Consider the following 23,919-nt stretch of genomic DNA (forward strand, 5'->3'; position numbering starts at 1 on the left):
CCATTGGGTCCCTCGCCCACATTGCGGTCGATATCAAATAATTCTCCTAAGGTACATGTCACACGATTTCCATTTACTCTGAGTTTACATGATGAGATAATTATGCGTCTGCTTTGTGAGAAGACTACCCTCGGCCCCAAATAATTCCCAGTCTGGAAATCACTCCACCTGAAGTCTCGCCATAAAATCCACGCACCGACCAAGGAACACCTGCTGTTGTAGGAGCCGATTCTACAACCACGGAGGCGTCTTTTGATTTGCTCATCGCCTCATTCCCGATGTAGCGGATTGTAGAGACATCTAGGGGCCATTGTGGAAGCATGCCTTGCTCGTCAGCGCGGATGAACTCTACGGAGCTGATACAGCCAACGGAGAACCAACTAGCCCTCCCAGCCGTGATCTTAGCCATGATCAAGTCCGACTTCACATCGCAGCTCCAAACTTCACTGCCAGGGAGATAGGCGCCATGTTCTATCTCAACCCCAGTGAAGTAAAGTACCTTGATTGCGACAAGCTTGGACTTAACAGCCGCAAACCTGATGGTTTTGATCTTCCACGTGACATCAATGCTATCGAGTGCATTGAATACCGCTGGAGGTATTGCCATGGAATTGCCCTTGGTGGTTGTCGTAGAGACTGAGTGACCCATGAGGAACTTCCCCGGGAAGTTCTTAGACTTTGGTAGGCTGTGGCTGTGAATGCTTTTTTGAAGTGCGGTTCCTAGACCGAGAAACTCATTGCACAGAGGCCACACCATGGGAGAAAGCGGTAGGGGCACAAAGGCGTCCCTACCCCATACTATCCCAAGAGTGATAAGACGGTCTTCAAATGCAACACTGAAAAGCCCTCATAAGTTCCAGTGGTGGTTGTGGTCCGGCCGCGACCATTTGAATGTCCTTGGGTTAGACAATCGGCGAGGCTTAGGTGTCATAGTCGCTCCAGTATTAATATTCTCGCCTTTCCTGCTGTCTTTTGCTTGCCCTGAAGTAGTTCCTCTTCCCCCAGATGAGTAGGTTCCATCCTCACCTGCCTCGGGATAAGGCGGCTGAGAGTTAGGCTCCCGCGCTGTATCAAGCACTTTGTAACGTGTTGTTGCAACGCTGAATTGAGTGATTGCAGGGATTCCCATCTCGTCGACTGCTGTTTCGATCACGACTTCATAAATGGCCTCGGAACCTGTACTGTCAAGGTTTATGATGTGCGAGGATGGGCCGTCACACACACCGTGCTTGAGGTCTTTGTTGCTGGAATATGCCACCTGAATTCCCTGAACGATGCCAGAGACGTACCATACCTCCAACTTGGTAGGACGGTCCAAAGACTCAAGAGAATTTAGGTCGTTCTTTGGTACTGCAAGCGGGCGAACATTCGTGATTTCCCCCGCAAAGCCCTGAACACGATAATTGTTTGACTTATGCCTAACTTTGTGCAATCTTTCCTGAATCTTCACATCGTGTGCCCCAAAAGACTCTTCAAGTTTGTACACCGGTACTGCTTGCCGTTCCGGCTCGCTAGGCGGGCTATATCCCAAGAGAAGAGCTGCGCTAGGGTCGCTCTGACAGGCAACCGAGCATTCAGACGCCACGCGAACAATCGGAAGCAGCTGCTTGAATACCACAGGATTGAGAAACAGCTGGTCCCTCCCAGAGTTGGCAGCCAGTTTTGGGTATCTGGCGATGAGGTCGACCTCCGTGACAAGTTTGGCCATTTCGAAGCGACAGACCTTACGGGCCTCAATTAGTCCGGCAAAGGAGGCATTGAAAATTTCGTATGTAGTAATGCCGCCTGCCAGATTTCCCGAGTAAGTTTGTACCGTAACTGCGAGATCATGAGCTGTCAAAGCCACAGCGTCGGTTCTTGGCTCTCCATTGGGCTGCAGCTCTGCACTAGTATGAGCGTTGCTATCCATGACGGGTTTACGGCCGATTAGAAGTTCCACGTCGGTCTGTGTCAGCTGGTTTTTAATATCTGTATGTTTAAATAAGTCCTCTGATGGCCGAGCTTTCTCAATGGTAGCACGCCCTGCCTCCAGCTCGTAAATCGCCTGTGAAATTTGCTTCCAGAGGACCTTGTAATCCATATAATGGTCGAGCAGTGCATTAGTATAGATTCCTGCATTCTCATAGCTCAGCGGCCGATGATGCCCCATTTGCGAATGATAGCTTTCGAGGGCAGAGTACTTCGTCAAAATGGCATATGTGCGCTGCGGTGTTTCGGCGACAAGGTCTGGAAATGCTGCTGCTGTTTTAATGACAGTTGGGATGCTCCATTCCTCGCCCCTGTCCTTTATAATTCCACCACCTGACCAACTGACAGCGAATGTCGTTTCAGTATACTTTGCAATGTTGCTCTTGTCTTTTCCAGAACTGGCCGAAACTTTGGGCTTTATTGCAGATGGAAGTGTTATATGTGCGTCGATCTCCGCCTTGATATCAGCGATCTTTGATTTATCGGCGACTTTCATAGAGATGATCGCATTAAATTCCCCGCCTTCTTCCCACCCAGAGATGAAAGTATCCTAAGAGCAGGTCAGCATTGCTAAGGTTGGGTACAGAGAACTCTTCATGGGCAGTGCATACCCCATATATCTTAGCAAAGTCCTTGTTCTCTAAAGGTTTAATCTTGTTAAAGATTGTGAACCGCTTGCTGGCATCTTCCGTCTGATTGGTGACCTTCACTTGGACGTGGACGTTGATGTCGCTGGACTTGAATTTGTCACTATCGACATAGGAACCATTCGCCTGGCCTCCTATGATTCCTGTTTTGATAGACAAAGATCCAGATATGTTCATAGCCTCTGCAAACCCGTCAGTTATTATTTTTGTGTATTTGCTTTGGGGAAATTCATTGGTAACGCGTATCACGTACCCGTAACGTCGCTAAGCTTATCAACAAATCGTGAGTTGTATGTAACAATCTGGGATTTCCCCCATCGCCGAGATTCAGGGGAACGAGTTGATTTTTCCTTGCTTCCCATGCACTTTTCATCTTTCGCCTGGGTTTGTTCAATGATTTTTACCTCTGCGTCCTCAACATCGTGGTCGCTGGAACTGTCGATAGCGACACCATAGTTCGGCTCCGTCCAGGCCACAGCTGAATCAGCTGAGCCTCTCTTTGGCGCTCTGGGAGGGCTGAAATGACCGGAACTATGTAATATGTCGTCCAAGCGTGCCCTATTTTCTTCTGTGTCTTCAAGCACGGCATTATCGAGACAAATCTGCTGAATGTATGAATTAAACCCCTGCCCAAGGCGCATGGAGTTGTTGTAAGGGGCAAGCAGCTGGGCCATTTTGTTGATGGTGCTTGTTTCACGCTATGATTTGTTTTTAGCACGACACATTTGAGAACGCTGTAGACAACAGAAAACTCCCAGGACAATAAGTATGGTGCTGGAAGGTTGTGAGATGCATACCAAACATGAAGAGACAGTCGAACAGACGACCAGTACTCTTTTCTACATATCCATGATAGCACATTCGGGTATTGGATGGTTGCTTGCGGCAGAACAGGATAACAAAAGACGCCAAATATTAGTTGTGTTGCCGATGGTTTTGGTCTAGCGATGATCCGACAGTATGCGAGTGGCTGGCTGAGAGGTTCTTTATAGTTAGCTGGGTAACGCCTGGCAGAAGAGATTCTAGACCTTGTTGTCTCAGTTGTCGCATGGGATAAATGGCCCCACCGGAAGATGTACTCCAAGTTGCCAATTCCGTCTGACGATTTTACCAAACCAGCCAGCCTGCATGAATTGGGAGGATGTTCACCAGTAATAAGAAGCACATGGCATATGATGAAGCTCAGCTGAGTGAGACTATTGCTTCCCCACACGCCGTTAGCAACCATGCGAACAATTGTCGGTAGTGCATCATCCCACTCCACTAAGGAAATGCCTGGGGACCTTGTTTCAGAGAAAAGATGCGCGAATCTCTTTCAGATCCTACGATCGACTCATGTCGTCCAACCTCGTCGGCCTTTGCTGATGGTGGCAATTCCTTCTGCTGGCGGGCTTCCTCCCACCGGGGGCAGGCGCCCACCGTAGGGCTTTTCAGTTAACCAGTGAGTGCTCAACAGTAACAACTACAACACTTCACTATTCTAAGCGTTCTATTAGTCTCTTCTATAGGTTGTAAGCCTAGCATTTTCTTTCTGAATAACGTCGTGAAGCCCAGGCAGAGCTGTCCCAGTGAAGGAACATTAGCATTTGCTCTGAGAGAGTTGCCATTTTGACTAAGCTACTGAAAGCTTGTGTGATAACTTGTAATGTGAATGAGAGATTTTTTGAGAGGTCATTAGCGCGGATATGAGAGTCCCAAAACGCAGCCGACCCTTGGGGACGACTCGTGGATATACCATCATGAGGGCTCCGGCTGTGTTGCTCCTGATGGTAAAGAGCATATTGACAATGGGTATGGTGCTTCCACGGCGAGTTTCCGTTTGCGCATAAACCTAGAGTAGTCATTGTTGGTGCGGCGAGTTCTCTCACAAGAGGTTTCCTTACCTCGGTCCTGGGAATCTTTTCTTTTTCTTTCTTGGAAGATGAGCGCTATGACTGACGAGCCGTAGAACGTATCGATAAGAGAGGGACTGAAAGTAGAAAACAACGGCTGGAGCACCAAAATTCTTGAGTCTCATCACAAATCTCCTAAAGCTCATTTAATACTAGCCGCAGCTCACCAAGTTCGCACCTGTTGCCGCCCCAGCATCTCCCTCCTCGAAAGAACGAGCCATCATCATGCACATCTACACGAACACCGCCGCACTGGATATGATCATCAGAGTATCGTCTCCTGGGGGCACTAAAGCGGCAGAGCCATGAAAGTTTTCAAGCCACAAAAAGGTACATAAACTCAATGTTACAACCACAATAGTACTAAGCCCAGTACAACGCAGAAGGCAGCTGTTTAGAACAGTCCGTGGTGAATCAAGACTCTAGACTCCAAGTCAAAGCCTTGAATTCATCAGCAGGGCACATCTACTAGCCCAGGGATGCTGAACCTGCTCTACCGTCCAGTGTAATGGAAGTCAGACTCTATCACCAAGGCCATCAGGGTTCGTTGAGAACCGTCGTATGTTTTGAAAGCGGGTGCTTTTGGGTCTAGGTACAAGTCCTTGCCCAGGTCCTTTTCGTTTAGGTAGCAGCCCAGGGCTTGGTGTTTTCTTTGATAGTCCGGCCACGGTACCGGCCACGGTACCGGCCACGGTACCGGCCACGGTCTTGCGCCTGAGCTGCTGGCTTAGCAACCACCAGCTTGAGAACGGACGAACTCTGGTGCCTTCGGCATCTATGATCTTCATGCCAGTCGACCCCGCCAGAAGGACTGTCTCTATCCCCTTTCGCTCCCCGCCCTCGTAGTCGCCGTCACGATAGAATGTGATAGTAACTCTGCTGACGCCGGCGGGTACGTCGTCCTGACTGATGACCGGAAAACCAACCCCGCGTAGTTGCAGTCTCCGCCAGTCTTCGTGCCATAGCCTCGCAAGCTCAGTATCCTCGTACGCCTTCTGCCTGGTGCCATCGGCCCGCCACCAGCAGAAGGCCGTCAGCCAGCCGGACAAGGTGACAACCCCGCCTGACATGCTGGGGCCGGCCGAGTGGCAGGCACGCATCCAGAAGTCACAGACGTCGTCGTCCTCAGGCCTGTCGAAGCTCTCGACCATGAAGTCGACGGCCACGCCAAGGGCGCGCGACCATTGCATCATGGGAGAGACAGACCCGTCCTGGCCGCCACCAGCCGCGCCAGCCGCCGCGATGTCGTCAAAGTCAGCGAGCCGGGCGACGCGCGTCGCCAAATCAGCCCAGTCGCTGCGCTCGCCCTGGAGGCTGATGGAAGGGAAGCCGCAGCCGATCATCGCGCCGTACTCGAAGTAATGCTTTACGGTCCCCAAGAAAACGGCGGCTGCGGTCGAGCGGTCTTGCGGGAGTGTTGTGCTGAAGGTTGGGAGCAGCCAGTCGGCCAACTCCGGGTCCACGAGCTGCTGGCGGGCCAGTTCGACAAGGCTATCAGTCAAGAAGGCCATGTCGACTTGCTCGATCGTCTGAGAGGCCCGGCAATCGACCATGAGGCGGCGTTGGCCCTCGTGGGCAACGAAGTGGTGGCGTAACGCCTCGGCGCGGCCGGGACCGTTGACGAAGAAGCTGAACTGGACCAGCACGGCCAGCCACACGTCGTCGGGTCGCAGTTCAAGGTGCAGATGCTGTTGCCAGGCGCGGAGCACCGTGTGTACGAAACCCGAGTTAAAGGGCACAACAGTGCCAACGTCGGCGTTCGTCACAGATGTCTGGCGCATATCCCAACATTCGTCTTGGGGTGACAATTGACGGAAGAAGTCTCGGCTATCTGCTACTACATCTTCGCTTTTGCCTACTATAGCAGGCTGCGGCCGGATGACGGCAACCATTGCGTCGGGTTGAATTGAACAGAGGGCGTCCCCAAAAGTTTTCCAGGACCGTCGAAGGAATTGATTGCAACGGGCCTCGAGCCGGGGATGAGATGAGGGGTACAGCCAGGCCAAGGATAGAAAAGGGATGTGCCGTGCGAGCAACTCTGCTGCTATAATATATAATAAGAGTAGGCTGATGGTTAAAGCTCAATTGTAACTGACTTAGCTTCATGTATTATGCTGCTAGCGGCTAGACTAATAATCTATTATAACCTTGACTGGATATGGCTTTTCTTTCACATTCCTTTAGTTTGTTATCTTTGAATATAAACATCTTTAAGACTTCTAATAAATTGGTAGGAGACGTGGCCACTCGAGGGGTCGAAAGCGCAGAGGTTCCACTAACAATGTGGAGGCATGGGGCAGCGTGTGAGAGGCAGGCTAAGGGGACTGCTGCAACAGAGACATTGTATAGGCATCATCACTTTTTATATTTTTGGGAATTGAGAAGCTAATTTACAAGTGTTCTCATTCTATTCTTCTGATTAGTTCTTCGAGTACCTAAAGCTATCGATTGGCACTATTTCTTTTGTTTCTCGTCCTGTGGTTGCGAAATGACAGTTCGCCTGCCAGCATGCGTCAGTCCGTAGCAGCGGTGATTTGTGTGGGTTGTGCTTGTTGTTGTCTGCGAGCGGCCAAAGACTCAGTGCATGTTTCATTTATACATATACATATATCAACTTAGCTTGAATTATCTATTCTAGCTATCATAAGCGAGTTATGTATCTATGCCACATACCTTTTCAAGAAGGAAGCATTGTTCATCTACAAGATATCTAGCGAAGTACAATAGCGCAAGCCTCAAATAGCTTGCTTTATCGGCACTCCTGCCATGCGCCAGAGGTCTAAACGGAATAATACCGTCGTAGTTATGCACCTGGGACTCAGGGCCAATAATCACACCGATCAGAACCTAGTGTATGCCCTATTCCAGCGTTCATACATTCAAGTTGGGTTTCAAGCCTTGTGGTCATGTTGGATGTAGGGGGTTTCTTCTCCATCACCACTTTCTCCATCGCCTGGCGGACCTCTCGTAGTCTGGAATGGGGTTTTAAACCTAGAGAGTCCTCGTGATCGCTCACGAAACCGTGCTGCAGATGCGTGAGGTGAAATTCCATGGAACAAACGTCCACGTAGGCTTGCAGCTCCTTGTGCATGCCGGGCTTCGCAGTGTTGGTTGTCAGGTCGTATTGATGATGCCCTTTCGTGATGCACCCGAGGACGTACCGATACAACTAAAGAATAAGATTTAACTCCAATGTTACTTTACGAAAGGCGTGATGTATCTCTCTGTTTGGCTTAAACAACGTTCTAATGGTGGTATCTAGAAACCAATGGTTGCTATTGCTAAACCAAGGGAGGACTGATGAGGATTTGGATATCGACAATCACAAACTCGTCTCCCTTATGGTATTTACCACGGCCCACTAAAGGAGCGTCGAATCCGGTACGAGTGATGCGACGTACTTCAAAGGCGTGAATCCACGCAGTACCATCATCGTCATGGGCGTTTATATCATGCAGGTCTTGACCGGCGCACCATTGCGCGCATGCATGACCTATTTCTTGCAATAGGCCGGTCTGCCTGCCGACCAATCTTTCAACATGACCATCTTTGCATTGGCACTTTCTGTCCTGGGGGTTCTTGGTGCTCTGAGATCTTGGTTATATCCTCTTGGTTTGCTGTAATGCTGGCGTGGACGCTACAGTGGGTTGTGATGACCTATGTTGGTCGAAGAAGAATGTACCTATGTGGCAAACTCCTAACCATAGCCCTTTTCGCAGCAATCGGTGGCATGGGAGCTCAGCTGCGAGGTTCGTCATCTTCGGTCCTCGCATGGGGCATCGGACCTCTTCTCGCCGTCGACGGTTGTGTGGGCCAACCTTCTGGTGCTGTCCATTACTTTGTCCGAAATTTCATCATCTCTGCTTCGAAGTAAGTCGTTTGTGGTCGCGCGGAATACCTACTCTGTTGTCAACATTGTAGCCAGCACTGTAACTCCATTCATATTCAACCCCACTGCTTGGAATTGAAGCACCTTGACCGGGTTCTTTTGGGCCGTAGCCGGCGTTCTTGGGTTGATTTGTAAATATCTTATGGTTCCTGAATCTAAGGTATGAACAATTGCAGAGATGGATATGTTGTTCGAGGGGAAAGTTCATGCCAGGAAGTTCAAGAGTACGAAGATCTCTCTGTCCCACATTGGACGGGACGATCTAGCATAGATCACTAACCGTCGCAAACTGAAGCCTTGAATGCAAATTTAGAACGGGTTCATTGAATGTTAGGCTATTTCCTGGTTCGGTTAGCCCTTTATGTGCCGGATCTCGACAAAATCGAACGCGTTCGGCGTATGATGAGAAATAGCATGCAGAGACCGTGCGTAGCGACATGCAAACTGATGAATAACGGGGTGGGTATCGAAAGATTTAAGCATCAAGTAGCAGTCCAACGTTATGAGGGGGGCTGGGTTCCGAACACTGCAATGCATGATATTGAAGTGATACTTTGCCGCGGTGTCTTGAGGCTGCAAATTGGGACACAAAGTTGGCATGCACAATATGGAAGAGCGATTTCTAGCGTCTATTGAAACTATTTAACTGTTCTATAACTCGCAAGACTTGAGGCCTCAAGCGTCTGTCTCAGTCAAGAGGCTAACAATGTGGGTGGCAGGGCGACGACCGATGTTGGCTCAGACTTTTGGCTCCTCGTGTGACGTAATCAGTCATGAAGGATAGAACCGTCAGAAGATATCTCAGGCGGAAGAGGCAGCCTCAATTATATCCTTTGAGGCTTTCTGCGAGATAATGAGAGTCGGCAGCACAGGAAAGGCGTCTGGGACGTGGGGGAACACTGACGCGTCTACGACACGGAGGTTCTTGACGCCGTGGACCCGGAATTTGCTATCTACAACAGCCATCGGGTCTTCAGCGGCTCCGATGGCACAGGAGGAAGAGGCGTGGTGGCCAAAAGATTGGGACCTGAAATATTCAAGCTGTGCCTGGTCCGTGCAGTTACTGGCATTGCCATGGCAAGGATATATTTCACTCCACGGCGTCACAGGAGCCTCGGCGGCATTGAAACCTTGGCGAATGATGTTGACTGCGTCGACAATCTCCCGGAGGTCTTCATCGCCGCCAACCTGCCAGAACCGGAAGTTGATGTCAGGAGTATCCGTGGGGTCGGCCGACTTGAGCCTGACGCTACCGGCACGGGACCATCTGGGCGAATGCACACATGTACTGGCGCGGGCCATAATCTTTGGGCATCCCGGGCCAAAATCCCTCAAGGGCAAAGGGGCCGCACCAGGCATGAATATTACGACCACCTGTCTCAGTAGGAGTTCTGAGAACAAGGGCGACCTGACCGGCATCTAAGTTGATGTTTTGGCTCGCAAGGCCCAATAAACCTCCCTCGTAGTTCTCAGCCAAGTTCTCACCGACTCCCGGGAGGTCTTTGATCACCTTGATACCAAATCTGTTCAGCTCATCGGCGGGACCAACACCGGAGTGTTTAAGAATTTGAGGGCTATTGAAGGCACCTCCGGAGACAATAACCTCCCTTTTAGCCGTGAACGTTTTAAGCTCGCTCTTCTTGTCCTTGCTCCATCGAGGGTCGGCCTTGTATACAGACTGACCCTGTAAGACCTCGACACCATTGGCCACCGGGACTAAGCCCGAATCATCGAAAAGGACTCTAGTAACGAGCTCTGGAGCTTGACCGTTAGAGGGTAGTTTGTTGAGTCATTTAAAGTTTCGCGAATGTAAGTGTTGGGGCCAGAACGGAAACCCTGGCTGTCGATGTGAAGGCTCATTCCGTAGAACCCCTCTTGCTGGTCTCGGTCGGGGGACTCGGCGTTGATGTCTCGAACAACCAGATCAGGCACGATTTTGATGTCCTGGTCCGTAGCGTTTGCAAGCCCTGCGATAATGCGATTGACATTACTCGGCTGCTCGGTCCAGGAGTTGTTAGGTGTATTGATACGCAGATATCCGTCGAATCCATGACCAGGGGTGCCGCGAGGGAACCACTCGTTGCGTTCAATTTCAATGAAATGTTGACGCATATTCTCGGCCAACCAAGTCCGATCGCCCGTGCGGTTCACCACGATTTCCCAATCGGCGTCAGGGGGTAAAGTAGCGATAGCGGCGTTGTTCATGGAGCAGCCGCCAAGTGAGGCACCCCGAGGGTACCAAATACCCAGTCTTTCGGCACCGGAGGGAGGGTCAAGACCGGTATAAAAGGACCCGTTGACAGTGCGGTAAGTCTGCAGAGCGTAACGGGCCTGCTCAGCAGGATCTTCTGAGTGTTGAACGAAGAAGTCCCAGCGGCCGCGCGCCCCGTTAACGGCGCCGTAATTGTTGAGGATGTGATTGTAGGTTGGGTCGTCTCCGAGATCGTCACCAGCTTCAAGAAGCAGCGTTTTGTAGCCGGCCCTGGCAAGGTTAACAGCCAGAGGACCTCCGCCTGGGCCACTTCCAATAACAATATAGTCATAAACTTCTTGAGTTGTAAGACACCTGACGGCGAATGCCGTGAAGGCGAAGGCTGACGAGAGTTTAATCATTTTAGGAATATTGCCGAAGAGATTATATCAGTAATGTATCAGTAAGGAAAATAATCTGACAAGAAGAGGGTCACTGGCCGAGATTTGACGGCGAGCACCACGTAAATAACCATGCCCGTACGCAGAGGGAGACACGGGGATTTGCCGCGATGTTGAGGCTATGAAGGGCTGGCGATGTTATTGGAGGCCTGGTTTGTAAGCTGACTTCTACTTACTGCCGTCGTAAGCACTCTACTATAGCATGGTTGTTTGTGTATCAAAGTTTCATTTTACATTAGTGTTCATGATATTAAATTAAATGTCAAGCCTTGTGTTGTGCAGCCAAGACGTTCGAAGAGCCGGCTTGGCAAAGCTGTGGAGTCCCAGACACCGCACCTTCGACTGTACAGATGCAAGTTTGTCGTTTACTTACATGTAATCGTGGCTGTCCTAGGGGATAGCTCGTGTATTCCAATGAAGGAAACAAAGTATCTTTCCCAAGTCAAACTCGGCGTGTAACCTGATCAGAGATTATCTTTCACCGAATGATTTCGCGCACTTCTAACCAGCCATATATATGCATGGGCATTATAGCTCACGACAAGGTCCCATCTGCTCCAGCGAGACATTCGTTTCTCTGGACTCAACAGATACTTGCAATTGGCAATAATAATAGGATCGAAAGGATATGTATTGCTCGCCAACCAGCTAAGCCCTTCCACGCAAGTGAAATTCTTTGGGGTGCAGGCTAGCGGATTCACTGTTTTCAACACCTACGTAGTCCGGTAGTTTCAAATTGCTCATTTAATTAATTATAGTACTATTCTGCTTAATGTCAATTATCCTTCCTAGTAAGGTTGTGCACATTTCATGGTGTATTGTTGGCACACAGGCCGATTCTCAGGTTGGTGGCCGGCTCGCTCATTCCACTTATTCTTTTCCCCAGCTAATGGGCCCGGAATTACGGGGTTAAGCTCCTTGCAAACAGACTTATGGCCGATAGACAAGATGCCATAGGATACAGGACGGACGTGCGTAACAGGGGGCTTTGCCCGAGGGGGTATGTAACAATAAATGTAAACAGCGGAATGGGTGCCCTTTGCCCCACGTGCAGACATTCGTTACCCAATACTACTGATGCTATTGATACATCCAACGAACCTATCTAGCGCGTGGGTACGGTGCTTCTTCAAGTCAAACTAGTCATGTGCCTTTTTTGGCGTTGCATGAGTCGGGCTACGGCTGCAATATTCTTTAGCTTTCTCAGGAGTTTCACGCCTCATGTCTCTTCCTTTCATCACGTAAAAACCGCTTGGGATGGTGATGCTCCAATCACGGCAGCACACCGGCTCGCGAGCCTCCTTTTGGCGGGCTCTCAGCAGGTTTACGTAAGTAAGTTATCTACTGCTATGGAAGCAACTGATCCAGACTCGCTGGTTACCTAAACCTGGTGTTTTACAAGTTGTGTGTAATACTGTGTTGTAATTGGCGGAGAAAGAACTTAAGATTAACAGCATCAGAGGCCCTTGTTATCAGGCATATGCGGCTGGCTTACGGGAATGATTTACGCCGAGAATGATGGTATATCGCAAGGCAAGCAAACATTTGTTCTTCAAGCAGTCCATGAAATCGGTTATGATGATGTAGTCTGGCACGGGAATGGTGCAATGTTTTTTGTGCCCCTTCATTTGAAAAGGCATATCCTATATGTTGTGGAAACCACTTGCAAACGACATCTACCAAAACGGGAAGGTCGGATCGACCATCTTAAGACAGGAAGCGTGGTTATCGTTGGTATACGCGTAACGCAACTATCCCATGCAACATTCGTTTACTGACTAATTACAAAAATTAGCTTTAGCCCATTTGATTCTAGCCCTGGCTCGGCTTGAATTATCCGACCTCCACAGGGGTAAGGCGGGATAGTTCAGCAGACGTTGCGCCCAATAGCGAAGCACCGTACTTCAAACTCACAGCACGCCGCCGTACTATTTCATGCACACCTTACAAATTCCCTTGATACTAGGGACTAGGAGCCTTGCTGCGGCTACGGCTACGGCACTACGCGGCTTAGGGAAAGTTGCCTAGAATTCATCGACTGACTGGTCCTACTCCAGACAGGTCGACACAAGACAGGAGGTTATTCATTATGCAATGTCAGTCGCTAGGACGGCCGTTTGCAGATGCAAGATCAACCGTAATTTAGATCTGGATAATATGCGAAGATAGTTCTCTTTCTCTCTCTCATTCTCGCTGTTTTCCTCTCAGAACCCACTCATTCACCCCATTTGTGTTCCATCGTGAGTTATTAATGAGACTTGAACACAGATTCGCTAATTTTCTGCCTGCCAAAGAGTCAGAAAATCAGCCATGAGAAAGCCTACGTGACAGAACTGAATTGTCCCAGAAGATCGTGGCGATGCGATTCATTCGGCAAAGTATATGCATCAGCGCCTCGTTGACCCATGCCTCCCATGCTTGTAGCATACCAATACTAGCCCTTGGCTATCTCGAAGAGATTGCAGCGGCATGCACTAATAAACAAAAATATCTGAATACGATGGATCGACTATAACGTTGGCTGTCACGACACCAAATGCTACGGGTGCTCCGGGTTTTATGGGCGCGGAATGCACGTTGGCAAGTGGCTGGCTAGTTTCTTATTTTTTTCTCTTGCAAGATATGCCCCATTCCTGTTCCCTTGCGGTGAAAACTTGATCAAAAAGGTCTCTGCTGGTTCTCAAGTTCAATTGCTGTCCCACTCCTTAACAAAACTTCCACTCCTTAACAAAACTTGACGTGGTTGAAGTAAACGTTATCTCTCTTCGATTGTAATTAGTCAGGCTCTCTCCACATGGGCTCGTAGTGCATCACATTGGATTTCTAATGACTGAAATGACATATCCTTGCGGCTTTAGTTTCCGACAATACGGTCTAGCTTGAAAAGTGACACGGGCAGGAAATGTTATCATCCAAGACTCACCCAGAAATTTCAGCTGTTTTGCTATTACAGGCCTCCTTTCCACCCGAGTTAAACAGTTCAGAGAAGGACACATGGAAACAGTCTCAAATAAGCTTTGACTTACTTTTAACCTAGTACCCTTGATACTTGATTACGAGTCATTCTTATTTTTGTGGTTAGGGTGATAGTGAAAACTGCTCCACTGCAAAGTGTCTGCCTAATCTTATGTGTGAGGGGCTAGCGTAAGCTATAGACAGCGATTCGGCGGAATCTTTTTGAAGAGACTGGGGCGGAGAAAGGCTTGATGGAGAGGTCTCGGGCGGCTTGACTTTCTGTCTTCTCCGTGCTCCCCTAATTGACTGGGCTTGATCTTTCAAGGACCAGTCATCTAGAAGGCACGGCGTAAGCAGATACACTATTGGTTTCTGTCCGACTATTCGAATGTAAGCCTTCAGTGTCTCCCTGGTATCCTTTAGGGTTCGTAGAGGTAAAAGCTGTCCCTAGCATCTTTGGTCTTCAAGTCATTCTCAAGCATTTTGGGACAAAACAAGAACTTTAGTGTTTTCTTATTTTTTCCAAATTTTTATCTTTCTTCAGGATAAACTTAAAAATCATGAATCTACGTCCATGACAGTACGAAACGGTTAAGTAAGATTGACTACCAAATTAAGTGTCCCATTTTGGATAATGTTCTACCCTGTTCGTGTTGCAAAAGAATGAAACGACTTCCCTCTGTAGGCAATACTCAAAGCGCTGCCCACTACAAAAACAGAGCTGACTGGCGTGTCCCTCGGCAAATTGATATTGGAAGTCTACTATCTGGTTCTCTCCAGCTAAGCCAAGTAGCTTTAGCTCGTAATCCAGTTGCGCGGTTGCTGGAGTGATTGGGCTAAGATACTTGATGATAATCTCAAGTCTGTAAGTCGGTTTGAATTCGCGATAGTAAACGCAACCTTTTCCCAGCTCCTCGTCATGTTTGACCAGGTTCTCTCCACCATCGACTGTTATAGGAAATCAGTACCGCGGGTGTTACCTTTTTAACCCGTTCTGTCCAACTCTTCGCCACGTCACCGTAGAATGTGATAACTTCAAGCTTTTTCAGCCGTGACAAAATGCCAAGAAATTCCCTTTCTTTCTTCTCGGTAACTTTCGCTTCCCATCCCACTTGTGCTACGTGGCGTGGTCTTGGTTGCCAATCAATCAACAACCGGGTCAAATTGGAAGACCGCTGCGTTATCTCGCTAAAAACGGTCAACCAGCCGTTCCAGTTGGGATAGTCCATGGCGACAACAAGGTAAAGCGTACGCAGGCGCTCGAAACGAAGTGTTCCGTGAACAGCGAAGCCGATTCGGCGGTCTTTGTGTCCATGTGTGCGTACACGCATAATAGCGGTGGTATGAACTCGTCGGCGGAGGTCGTCGTAGGCACTCTTACATGAGAGCATCAATGATGGTAGGGCCTGTCTGGACTCCGATTGATTGAAGTATTTGCGCATTGGCTGGAAAGTTTCGTCGAAGTCGTTGTGGTCCACGGCGAGATAGTAGTCGTAAATCTTTTCCTTTACATCCCACGGAAGGTTGAGGAGAATAGGAGGCTTCTGTGGATTGGGAAGTGGTCCTGCGCTCATCATTCTTTCTGCTCGAAGAACCCCTGCTTGGAGGAGCTCGTGTTGACAACAATGTAGTTATGCCTGCATTCGAAAGGATCCAATACCACTTTGATGTGATCTTCCCGATAGCCAGTGAGTAGGCAAATTGTCTATGGCTACTTTAAGTTTCTAGCAAGAGTCAGGACCCAGGCTACTATAAAAAATTAAGACAGCGGCAGAAACGATGAATGATTGCATTCCGCGGAAGTATTCCCTACGGCGGATGACAAAGCGGATATATGGAGGACCACTGAAAGGCCGATACGCACTTCGGCGTATTAGAGTGCGGGCAGGTCATGCGTGCTGCGTGCGCTGATTGGTTGGTGCAAACTGAGTGCGTTGGGGAGGATCCACGACCTTAATAGCTGGGAATGCTTAGCGTCGGCCTCTCTAACGGCAACTTACAACGGTAGTTTTGCTCGCTAATCCAGTTCTTTGATCTAACGCTCTCTGTTGACAATAGGGATCTATCGGTCTATTCAAGAAAGTAAAAGAAATTCCACCAGCATTAAGAAAACATCCGCTCCATATGGGCTGTTGCATCTTCACTATAAATAACACAGTAGAGACCGCCGCTTACCTCCCGCCCTTCGTCACAAACTATCATTGCAGTTCTTTTGAAGTTGAATCATTGAAAAAACATACCAAGCCATGGAGCGAAAAACTGATACTGGAATTTCTATTCTTGTCGTTGGCGGGGGGATCGCCGGCTTGACATTCTCTATCGAAGCATACCGTCAAGGCCATCACGTTCGAGTGATTGAGCGACGAGACGAAGCAAAAGACTTTGGTACGTGGAGGAGATCTTGTTCAATTTGGCTCAAACCTGTCATCAAGACTTCTATGAAGCCCCGTTACCGCTACGTATGAAGTTTAACAGCAGCTGACTCGCATGGCTTATTCATAGGCGAGTTTATCGTAATCACCGGCTCCGCACTGCGCACCCCTGCTGGCTGGCCGGGGTTTATGGAGGAAGCTGAGAAGCACGTCATGGACCCTATAGCATATCTCCATAAGTTTGATGACGGCGAACTGGTTGGCGAGTGGCCACTCGGCAAACCTGGCGACTTAAAGCTCGTTATTTACCGCGCCAAATTACACGAGCTCCTCTACGAATATGCACGTCGTCTCGGAATCGTCACATCCCTCTCCACAGCTGCTGTTGGCTATTTTGAGACTCACGAAAAAGGCGGTGTATTGCTGAGTGACGGACGACGGCTCGAGGCTGATGTCGTCGTCGCTGCAGATGGAGTCGGTTCCGTATCATGGCAGCTGGTTCTAGGGGAAAAGGCAGCCCCCATCAGCTCGGGATACGCAATTCATAGGACCACGTATCCAGTCGATCGGGTAATTAACAACCCTGTGTTAGGGCCCGTCCTCAAGGCTAAGCGGACTCATTTTGCTTTCTATGCTGGCCCGGACTCACACCTTGTTATGGGAAAGACGGAGAAAGAAGTCAGCTGGGTGCTTACACACAAGGTTTGGTTTTTGCACATGACTCTGCCCGTGTTGAACTAACAGCTGCATAGGATGACAACGACCAAGCCACCGAGAGCTGGACGGCAAAGGATGACAGCCAAAACATGGCCAAATTCGTAGACGGCTGGTGCCCATTTGCACAGGAACTCGTCAAGGCTACTCCCGCGGATGGGTTACTCGTTTGGAAGCTCATGTGGCGTGACCCGCAGCCTAAGTGGGTGTCACCGCATGGACGGGTCGTCCAGATAGGTGATGCTGCGCATCCCATTTTGCCAACGTCAGGAAGTGGCGCGACCATTGCCATGGAGAATTCCATTTCCTTGGCAACTTGTCTCAGAATAGGGGGGAAAAGTGGTATACCCCTCGCAACGCGGGTCCACAACCATCTTAGGTTCGTATTCCGCAGTCAATTATCGTTCTTGTTCATGCATGCTTGAGTTGTGCTCGATCTATACTGACAGATTGTAGGTTCGAAAGAGTATCTTGCGTCCAGAAACAAGGTTTCAAAACCCGCGAGTTCCTTCATAGAACTGATTGGGAGGTGGTTATGAAGTCGGGGGTTCAAAACCGGCTTGGTAAATGGCAGCTGGAGCATGACCCTGCCAAGTACGCCGAAGACAACTTTGAAGCGTGCGCCAACCACCTTTTATATGGCAAGGCTTTTGTGAACACAAATTCAGTCCCTGGGTATGAATATAAGGCTTGGACTGTGAGGGAGTTATTGGCAGCGTCAACAGACGGCAAAGATATTCAGGACGAAGGAGTATGGATGTAACGGCGTTGCTTAATCAGACGTTATGTTAGGGACTTCTTCCTCTCTTGGTCTTATATTTCATCATCTATAAGCCATGTTTGATGCGTTACAGGCTAGATTCCGCAACACACATGTTTACTTTATTATGACGAGAGAGATCAGGGCTATCTGCGAGGTCAAATCTCAAGACGTTCGGTTTCGCCACTTTCACGATATGCGTTTTTTATTTATTTTTCATTTTTTAAGAACTCGATCATCAATAAGGTGTAATAGCTCGGACCCCTGTGGGGCAAATATAGCAGCAGACATAACTGACCATTGAGCCAAACAGCCCACCTATGCTATTTCGCAAAAGGTACGTAACAACAAGCTGCGTGCTTGTGCTTCTGCTGTACTTAAGTAGGTGGTACCAATGCTTGGGCACAGCTCATGCCACATAACCGGGCATAGCCCTTAACATAAGGTCCATACAGTCTTTCGTTGTAAACTGCCAAATGACCAGACAGCATGGTAAAAATATGAAGATCAAATGAAAGCAAAACATTCCCTCCACCCCCCCCCCCCCCACCTACCACTGAACAAAAAAAATGAAGGAATGAAGCATGGGTTTATACATCTCTGAAGATACATATTTTACTCTTCCGAGCTCCGGACCTTTACCTCGTCTAATACTCTGAAAAATCTTTATACCTGTTTATCATTCGGCTGATCAAATTGATCGCTGTTTTTATATGAGCGGCAAAGAACTTTGGCTTCTAGTTAATCGATATAGATTCGATTGGATGCAAAGTAAGACAGAGCAGAGTTTCTAGACGACTATATAACGATCTCGGTTATAGAAAAACCTATTATACGTTAGTGACTAGATTACTCGCGCTGTATGCCTAAAGCGAGAGGTTGAGATAGTTTATGTTTTAGAAAGTTTAGTTTTTATATTAGGCTCTTCGTTCTTCATTCATAGACAGGGGTACTATGCTCCCGCTAACAAGTTTCAACCTACCTAGTTGAGTTGAGTAGCAGTTCGACATTTGTAGTGCTGCGCAACATCGTAACGGAGCGAGGGGCGCGTTGAAAAGTGTGTTGTCAATCCTGCACATTGAGCCAAAGGCGTGTCTGGCAGCAATAGGCTAGTTGTGCTCATAACACTCATTAGTCAACTTTTCTTTTTCCGAGGCTATAGCAAAAGGGTCCGAGTGTTTCTTTTGATGACTTACAAGCCTTTCTTCTTGTTCGGCGATCCGGCGGAAGAGTTATGCGGCAAATCGCACGGCGACAAGGCATCCGCAGGCAAAGGCGTCGGTGTATCGAGCTTTACTCCACCGGCCTGGGACCTTAGAGGCTTGATGGTATGAGAAATGTTTGAAGACCCTCGCTTCTTTTTGCCCTCTCGACGGGGCTTACCCATTTGGCTCCGGGGGGAGAAGACGCAACGCCGGCCGTTCTGACGGCAGCTAACACATGCGCCGCCTCTGCCGCCTCCGTGAGACACGCATCGGCTCTTCTTGCAGTGGCAACTGTCACAAGCATCTCGCAAAATGTATTCCATTGTTATGGTTAGGGGGCTCGGGCAAAAAAACAGAAAGAAAAAAAAGCAAAAAGGAAAACTTATCCGGAAATCATAAGAACGGTTAATGTGTTCGGCAACTATTGACAGCGCAGAATCGTGGCTTTAAGCGACGAGCGTGCAATTCGACACATATGATATGTCTTTGGCGGTGTCGGTTGGTTGTTGTTTGGTGGTTCCAACGTATAATTTGATTGCGGCGCTCCCTACTGTAGGTTACAGTCAAGCAATGAGTTTACCCTCTCCTACAGATTCAGTATGCTGGGTAACCTCACAGACAGGGCGACTTTTCTTTATACTAAACAAGCTCAGCGCATCCGCTGTTTTTGCTCAGGCCGTCATCCCTGATCTGCCAAGGACCACGGGGTTTTCAACGAACTATTACGGAGAATGTGTATATATTTAGAGAAACATTCTATATGAACCCAGAATCGCTGCAGCGATTCACTCTTTGCTTAGCACACAGTAGTTGGAGGCTGCTGAAAAAGTGATCCTAAGGCAGTATGAACGACATTTGCTGTCGCATGAATACAGCCGATCAAAGACACAAGATAACCCGATTGAACTACACAAAAGTGTTGAAAGATGCAGATAATAAAAGTGTGTCTCTAATTTTGATTCAAGTCAATAACCATGTAAGTCACGCGCATAGTCTACGCAAGTGGGGGAGCAGAGGTTTTGTTCATGGGTGGTGTGGTCTTAAATATTGCCTACCGAGAGAAAGGGCTGAATCCAAACCATGGGCTTCACAAGGTGAAAGTAGCCTCGTGTGGGTAATAACAGCAAAACAATAAAAAATAATTGGGATGTGTTACGGCAGTCCGCAGGGCGCACTGGGTCAAAATTCAAACATTGCCTAATTAGGATGCATAAACGAGATAAGCATATACTACCTATATAGATAGTTAAGCTTCTTATCTTTACTATGTAATTATTATAAATTTAAGCGAATTCTATATTTCGTATACGTATATATATAAAGTTTTACGAGACCGTATAGGAGTATATTCTTAATTCTTAATAATAATATTTACTATATTTTATACGAATATGTTTTTAAAATGCTTTAAGCAGGCTAATGTTACGGCCAGCTAACTGACAGTGGGTTTGTGTTAACAGTAAGCCAGGGATTGAGAGTAGTAACAGTCGTTCCGTGGTCCTGGTCGAATAGATCGTAGATCTTCAAAGGTCTTGGTGATCAGTCAAGGCCTCAACAAGAGTCGTAGAGTAGTCGTCACTTAGGTATAGCTGAAAGTACCGGTTAGGGTAATCACAAAGTTGATTGCTAAAGAGCTATGGAAGTCTAACCTTGAGCCAGGCTCAGGTCATACTATATACAAGTCCTGAACAGTGTTCTTTGTCTACCTGGGGGTGATCACCTAGGTGCATGAGGTGATCGCGATCAGTTGGCAATGCTAACTGATCACTAAGCGTCCCGTCCTGTACTCCACTGATCGTTTCCTTATCTTATCGTCACGTGACTTATACCATAGTTCTTCCGTGCCGAGTAAGTTCCCGCTGTTCCCGTGATCCTGTAGTACAAATGGAAAACATCAACAACAGCGAGAACGAAATTTTTGAAAATCGGAGCAAAAACGGCCCCAAATACGCGTGCTCGCGGCCACAGAGCCCCCTTCGATGCAATGCCATCCTCGGCCTTGATTCTACGTCCCAAAGGGGCCCAAGATGGCCGCAGAGCACGCCCCGACTACAATGAAAAACTTGAGAGCAAGCCGCAAAATACGACATATCAATAGACAACACTGTTACCACCACCACAGGCGAGCCACAAGCCGCTACACGAAGCACTAAGACTGCGCCCAAACAATCAACTTCAACACAACAGCCGCCGACAGGTTTTGGGTCACCTGTCACCCCCGACAAAGTTTGCAACGTCCCACAACGACGAAGATGAGTCCGACAGAACAGTATCACCTTCCGCACGGAGAAAGCACCAGGCATTAGGCATGCTACGATCGATGCCACACAATACTACAGACCACAGACAGACTGGTCCCCTGTCGCCCCTTTTGCGAAGAAGGATTGGTGTCCCTTCAACGCGCGACAATGTCTGCGGAATCTGTGCGGGAGCTCTCATACCCAGTAATCGAACATGTCGGAGTCAGTGGAGCATTGTGCTTCGTGGAAGACCCTTGGGCCAATGTGGTGGAGGGCAATAGTGGTCAACAGGCAAGAAACAAGAGGCCACATAGGAACCCGGCAGGAGGCAACAAAGAATTTACAGATGCAACTGAGAAAACGGCACATACAAGTCCGGGAGGATACGGACAAAACAAAGAGACAAAGCTGAGCGCTGGGGGGAGACTGTAGGTACAAAGAACCAGATACGGTGCTACCAGCACCAACTGAACCGAAGCAGGAGGACGCAAAACAAGCATTCTAGAGAGCAACACAAAAGCGAGAAAGCAGACAGGAGAGCAACACACTTCTTCAACAGAGGGCACAAACACACAGAATAGAGAACATAGTGGGGAGCTTGGGGATAGCTGGCCCTGATGCAACATCAGGGCGAAGTGGGGCGTCGCTGTTCATTGTCGACGCTTCGGCTACCTGCCAAACCCCGCTTTCCGGGCATAGCTGCTGGCATAAGAGCGGCTTCATAACCGAGTAGGAATAAATCAATCAATCATCAATCAATCAATCTGTAGTACAAATGAAAACATCAACAACAGCGAGAACGAAATTTTTGAAAATCGGAGCAAAAACGGCCCCAAATACGCGTGCTCGCGGCCACAGAGCCCCCTTCGATGCAATGCCATCCTCGGCCTTGATTCTACGTCCCAAAGGGGCCCAAGATGGCCGCAGAGCACGCCCCGACTACAATGAAAAACTTGAGAGCAAGCCGCAAAATACGACATATCAATAGACAACACTGTTACCACCACCACAGGCGAGCCACAAGCCGCTACACGAAGCACTAAGACTGCGCCCAAACAATCAACTTCAACACAACAGCCGCCGACAGGTTTTGGGTCACCTGTCACCCCCGACAAAGTTTGCAACGTCCTATAACGACGAAGATGAGTCCGACAGAACAGTATTACCTTCCGTACGGAGAAAGCACCAGGCATTAGGCATGCTACGATCGATGCCACACAATACTACAGACCACAGACAGACTGGTCCCCTGTCGCCCCTTTTGCGAAGAAGGATTGGTGTCCCTTCAACGCGCGACAATGTCTGCGGAATCTGTGCGGGAGCTCTCATACCCAGTAATCGAACATGTCGGAGTCAGTGGAGCATTGTGCTTCGTGGAAGACCCTTGGGCCAATGTGGTGGAGGGCAATAGTGGTCAACAGGCAAGAAACAAGAGGCCACATAGGAACCCGGCAGGAGGCAACAAAGAATTTACAGATGCAACTGAGAAAACGGCATATACAAGTCCGGGAGGATACGGACAAAACAAAGAGACAAAGCTGAGCGCTGGGGGGAGACTGTAGGTACAAAGAACCAGATACGGTGCTACCAGCACCAACTGAACCGAAGCAGGAGGACGCAAAACAAGCATTCTAGAGAGCAACACAAAAGCGAGAAAGCAGACAGGAGAGCAACACACTTCTTCAACAGAGGGCACAAACACACAGAATAGAGAACATAGTGGGGAGCTTGGGGATAGCTGGCCCTGATGCAACATCAGGGCGAAGTGGGGCGTCGCTGTTCATTGTCGACGCTTCGGCTACCTGCCAAACCCCGCTTTCCGGGCATAGCTGCTGGCATAAGAGCGGCTTCATAACCGAGTAGGAATAAATCAATCAATCAATCAATGTAGTACAAATGACCGCTCGCGCTCTCAGAGGTCACTTTGGGCATAATGTCATCCTCGGCATTGATTCTGCTCCCAAAGAGCCTGCTCGTGGCCGCGGGCGGGCTCTGACCACGAAAAATTCGAGAGCAAGCCACAAAGTATGACACGTCAATAGACAACACCATCGACACCACCGCGGTTGAGTCACGGGCTATCACGTGAGCATAACGACCAAGCCTAAACAAACATCAACACTACAGCCACCGATAGGTTATGGGTCGCCTATCACCCCCGACAAAGTTTGCAACGTCCCGCGACAACAACGACGACAAGCCCGACAGAACGGTATCACCTCCTGCATAGAGAAAGCACCAGACACCAGGCATGCTACGATCGATGCTACAAAATACTATAGTTTGTAGACAGATTGGTCCCCTGTCGCCCCCTCCGCGAAGAAGGATTGTCGCCCCTTCAACGTATGACAATGTCTGCGGAATCTGTGTACGAGCTCTCATACTTAGTAATCGGACGAATCGAAGCGGTTGGAGCATTGTGTTTTGCGGATTAAGTCCGACTCCAGGCGGTGGATGGAGGTAGTGGTCGAAAGATGGAAACATAGAGCTACATAGGAACCCAGCATGAGGCAACAAAAAGATTTACAGATTCAACTGAGATATAGCACATGCGAGTCTGAGAGGATGCGGACAAGATAAAGAGACGAAGCTGAGGGCTGGGGGGAGACTATAGGTATACAGAAC

The 23,919-nt window shown here is 48.8% G+C and overlaps 6 protein-coding genes across 6 annotated transcripts; 1 reads left to right on the top strand and 5 right to left on the bottom strand.

Annotated features, from left to right (window-relative positions):
* Nucleotides 1–124: 124 nt before the first annotated feature.
* On the bottom strand, nucleotides 125–3,289 carry CTRU02_211307 (uncharacterized protein; the record flags this gene model as incomplete). Its single annotated transcript, XM_070205604.1, has 5 exons — nucleotides 125–798; nucleotides 1,027–1,176; nucleotides 1,225–2,518; nucleotides 2,580–2,797; nucleotides 2,869–3,289. The coding sequence occupies 5 exons, from the start codon at nucleotides 3,287–3,289 to the stop codon at nucleotides 125–127; spliced, it is 2,757 nt and encodes a 918-aa protein (XP_070060847.1).
* A 1,733-nt stretch (nucleotides 3,290–5,022) lies between these two features.
* CTRU02_211308 (uncharacterized protein) lies at nucleotides 5,023–6,399 on the bottom strand (the record flags this gene model as incomplete). Its single annotated transcript, XM_036720328.1, has 1 exon — nucleotides 5,023–6,399. One exon carries the CDS (start codon nucleotides 6,397–6,399, stop codon nucleotides 5,023–5,025), a length of 1,377 nt encoding a protein of 458 aa, XP_036588071.1.
* Nucleotides 6,400–9,197: 2,798 nt separating this feature from the next.
* On the bottom strand, nucleotides 9,198–11,009 carry CTRU02_211309 (alcohol dehydrogenase; the record flags this gene model as incomplete). Its single annotated transcript, XM_036720329.1, has 3 exons — nucleotides 9,198–9,663; nucleotides 9,686–10,151; nucleotides 10,226–11,009. The coding sequence occupies 3 exons, from the start codon at nucleotides 11,007–11,009 to the stop codon at nucleotides 9,198–9,200; spliced, it is 1,716 nt and encodes a 571-aa protein (XP_036588072.1).
* A 3,911-nt stretch (nucleotides 11,010–14,920) lies between these two features.
* CTRU02_211310 (uncharacterized protein) lies at nucleotides 14,921–15,580 on the bottom strand (the record flags this gene model as incomplete). Its single annotated transcript, XM_036720330.1, has 1 exon — nucleotides 14,921–15,580. The coding sequence occupies one exon, from the start codon at nucleotides 15,578–15,580 to the stop codon at nucleotides 14,921–14,923; it is 660 nt and encodes a 219-aa protein (XP_036588073.1).
* A 669-nt stretch (nucleotides 15,581–16,249) lies between these two features.
* CTRU02_211311 (uncharacterized protein) lies at nucleotides 16,250–17,852 on the top strand (the record flags this gene model as incomplete). Its single annotated transcript, XM_036720331.1, has 4 exons — nucleotides 16,250–16,388; nucleotides 16,506–17,077; nucleotides 17,131–17,468; nucleotides 17,546–17,852. The coding sequence occupies 4 exons, from the start codon at nucleotides 16,250–16,252 to the stop codon at nucleotides 17,850–17,852; spliced, it is 1,356 nt and encodes a 451-aa protein (XP_036588074.1).
* Nucleotides 17,853–23,172: 5,320 nt separating this feature from the next.
* On the bottom strand, nucleotides 23,173–23,346 carry CTRU02_211312 (uncharacterized protein; the record flags this gene model as incomplete). The annotated part of the gene is made up of 1 exon (XM_036720333.1): nucleotides 23,173–23,346. The coding sequence occupies one exon, from the start codon at nucleotides 23,344–23,346 to the stop codon at nucleotides 23,173–23,175; it is 174 nt and encodes a 57-aa protein (XP_036588076.1).
* Between the last annotated feature and the right edge of the window lie 573 nt (nucleotides 23,347–23,919).

This window comes from Colletotrichum truncatum, assembly GCF_014235925.2.
Source record: "Colletotrichum truncatum strain CMES1059 chromosome Unknown Contig_0007, whole genome shotgun sequence".
NCBI lineage: Eukaryota > Fungi > Ascomycota > Sordariomycetes > Glomerellales > Glomerellaceae > Colletotrichum > Colletotrichum truncatum.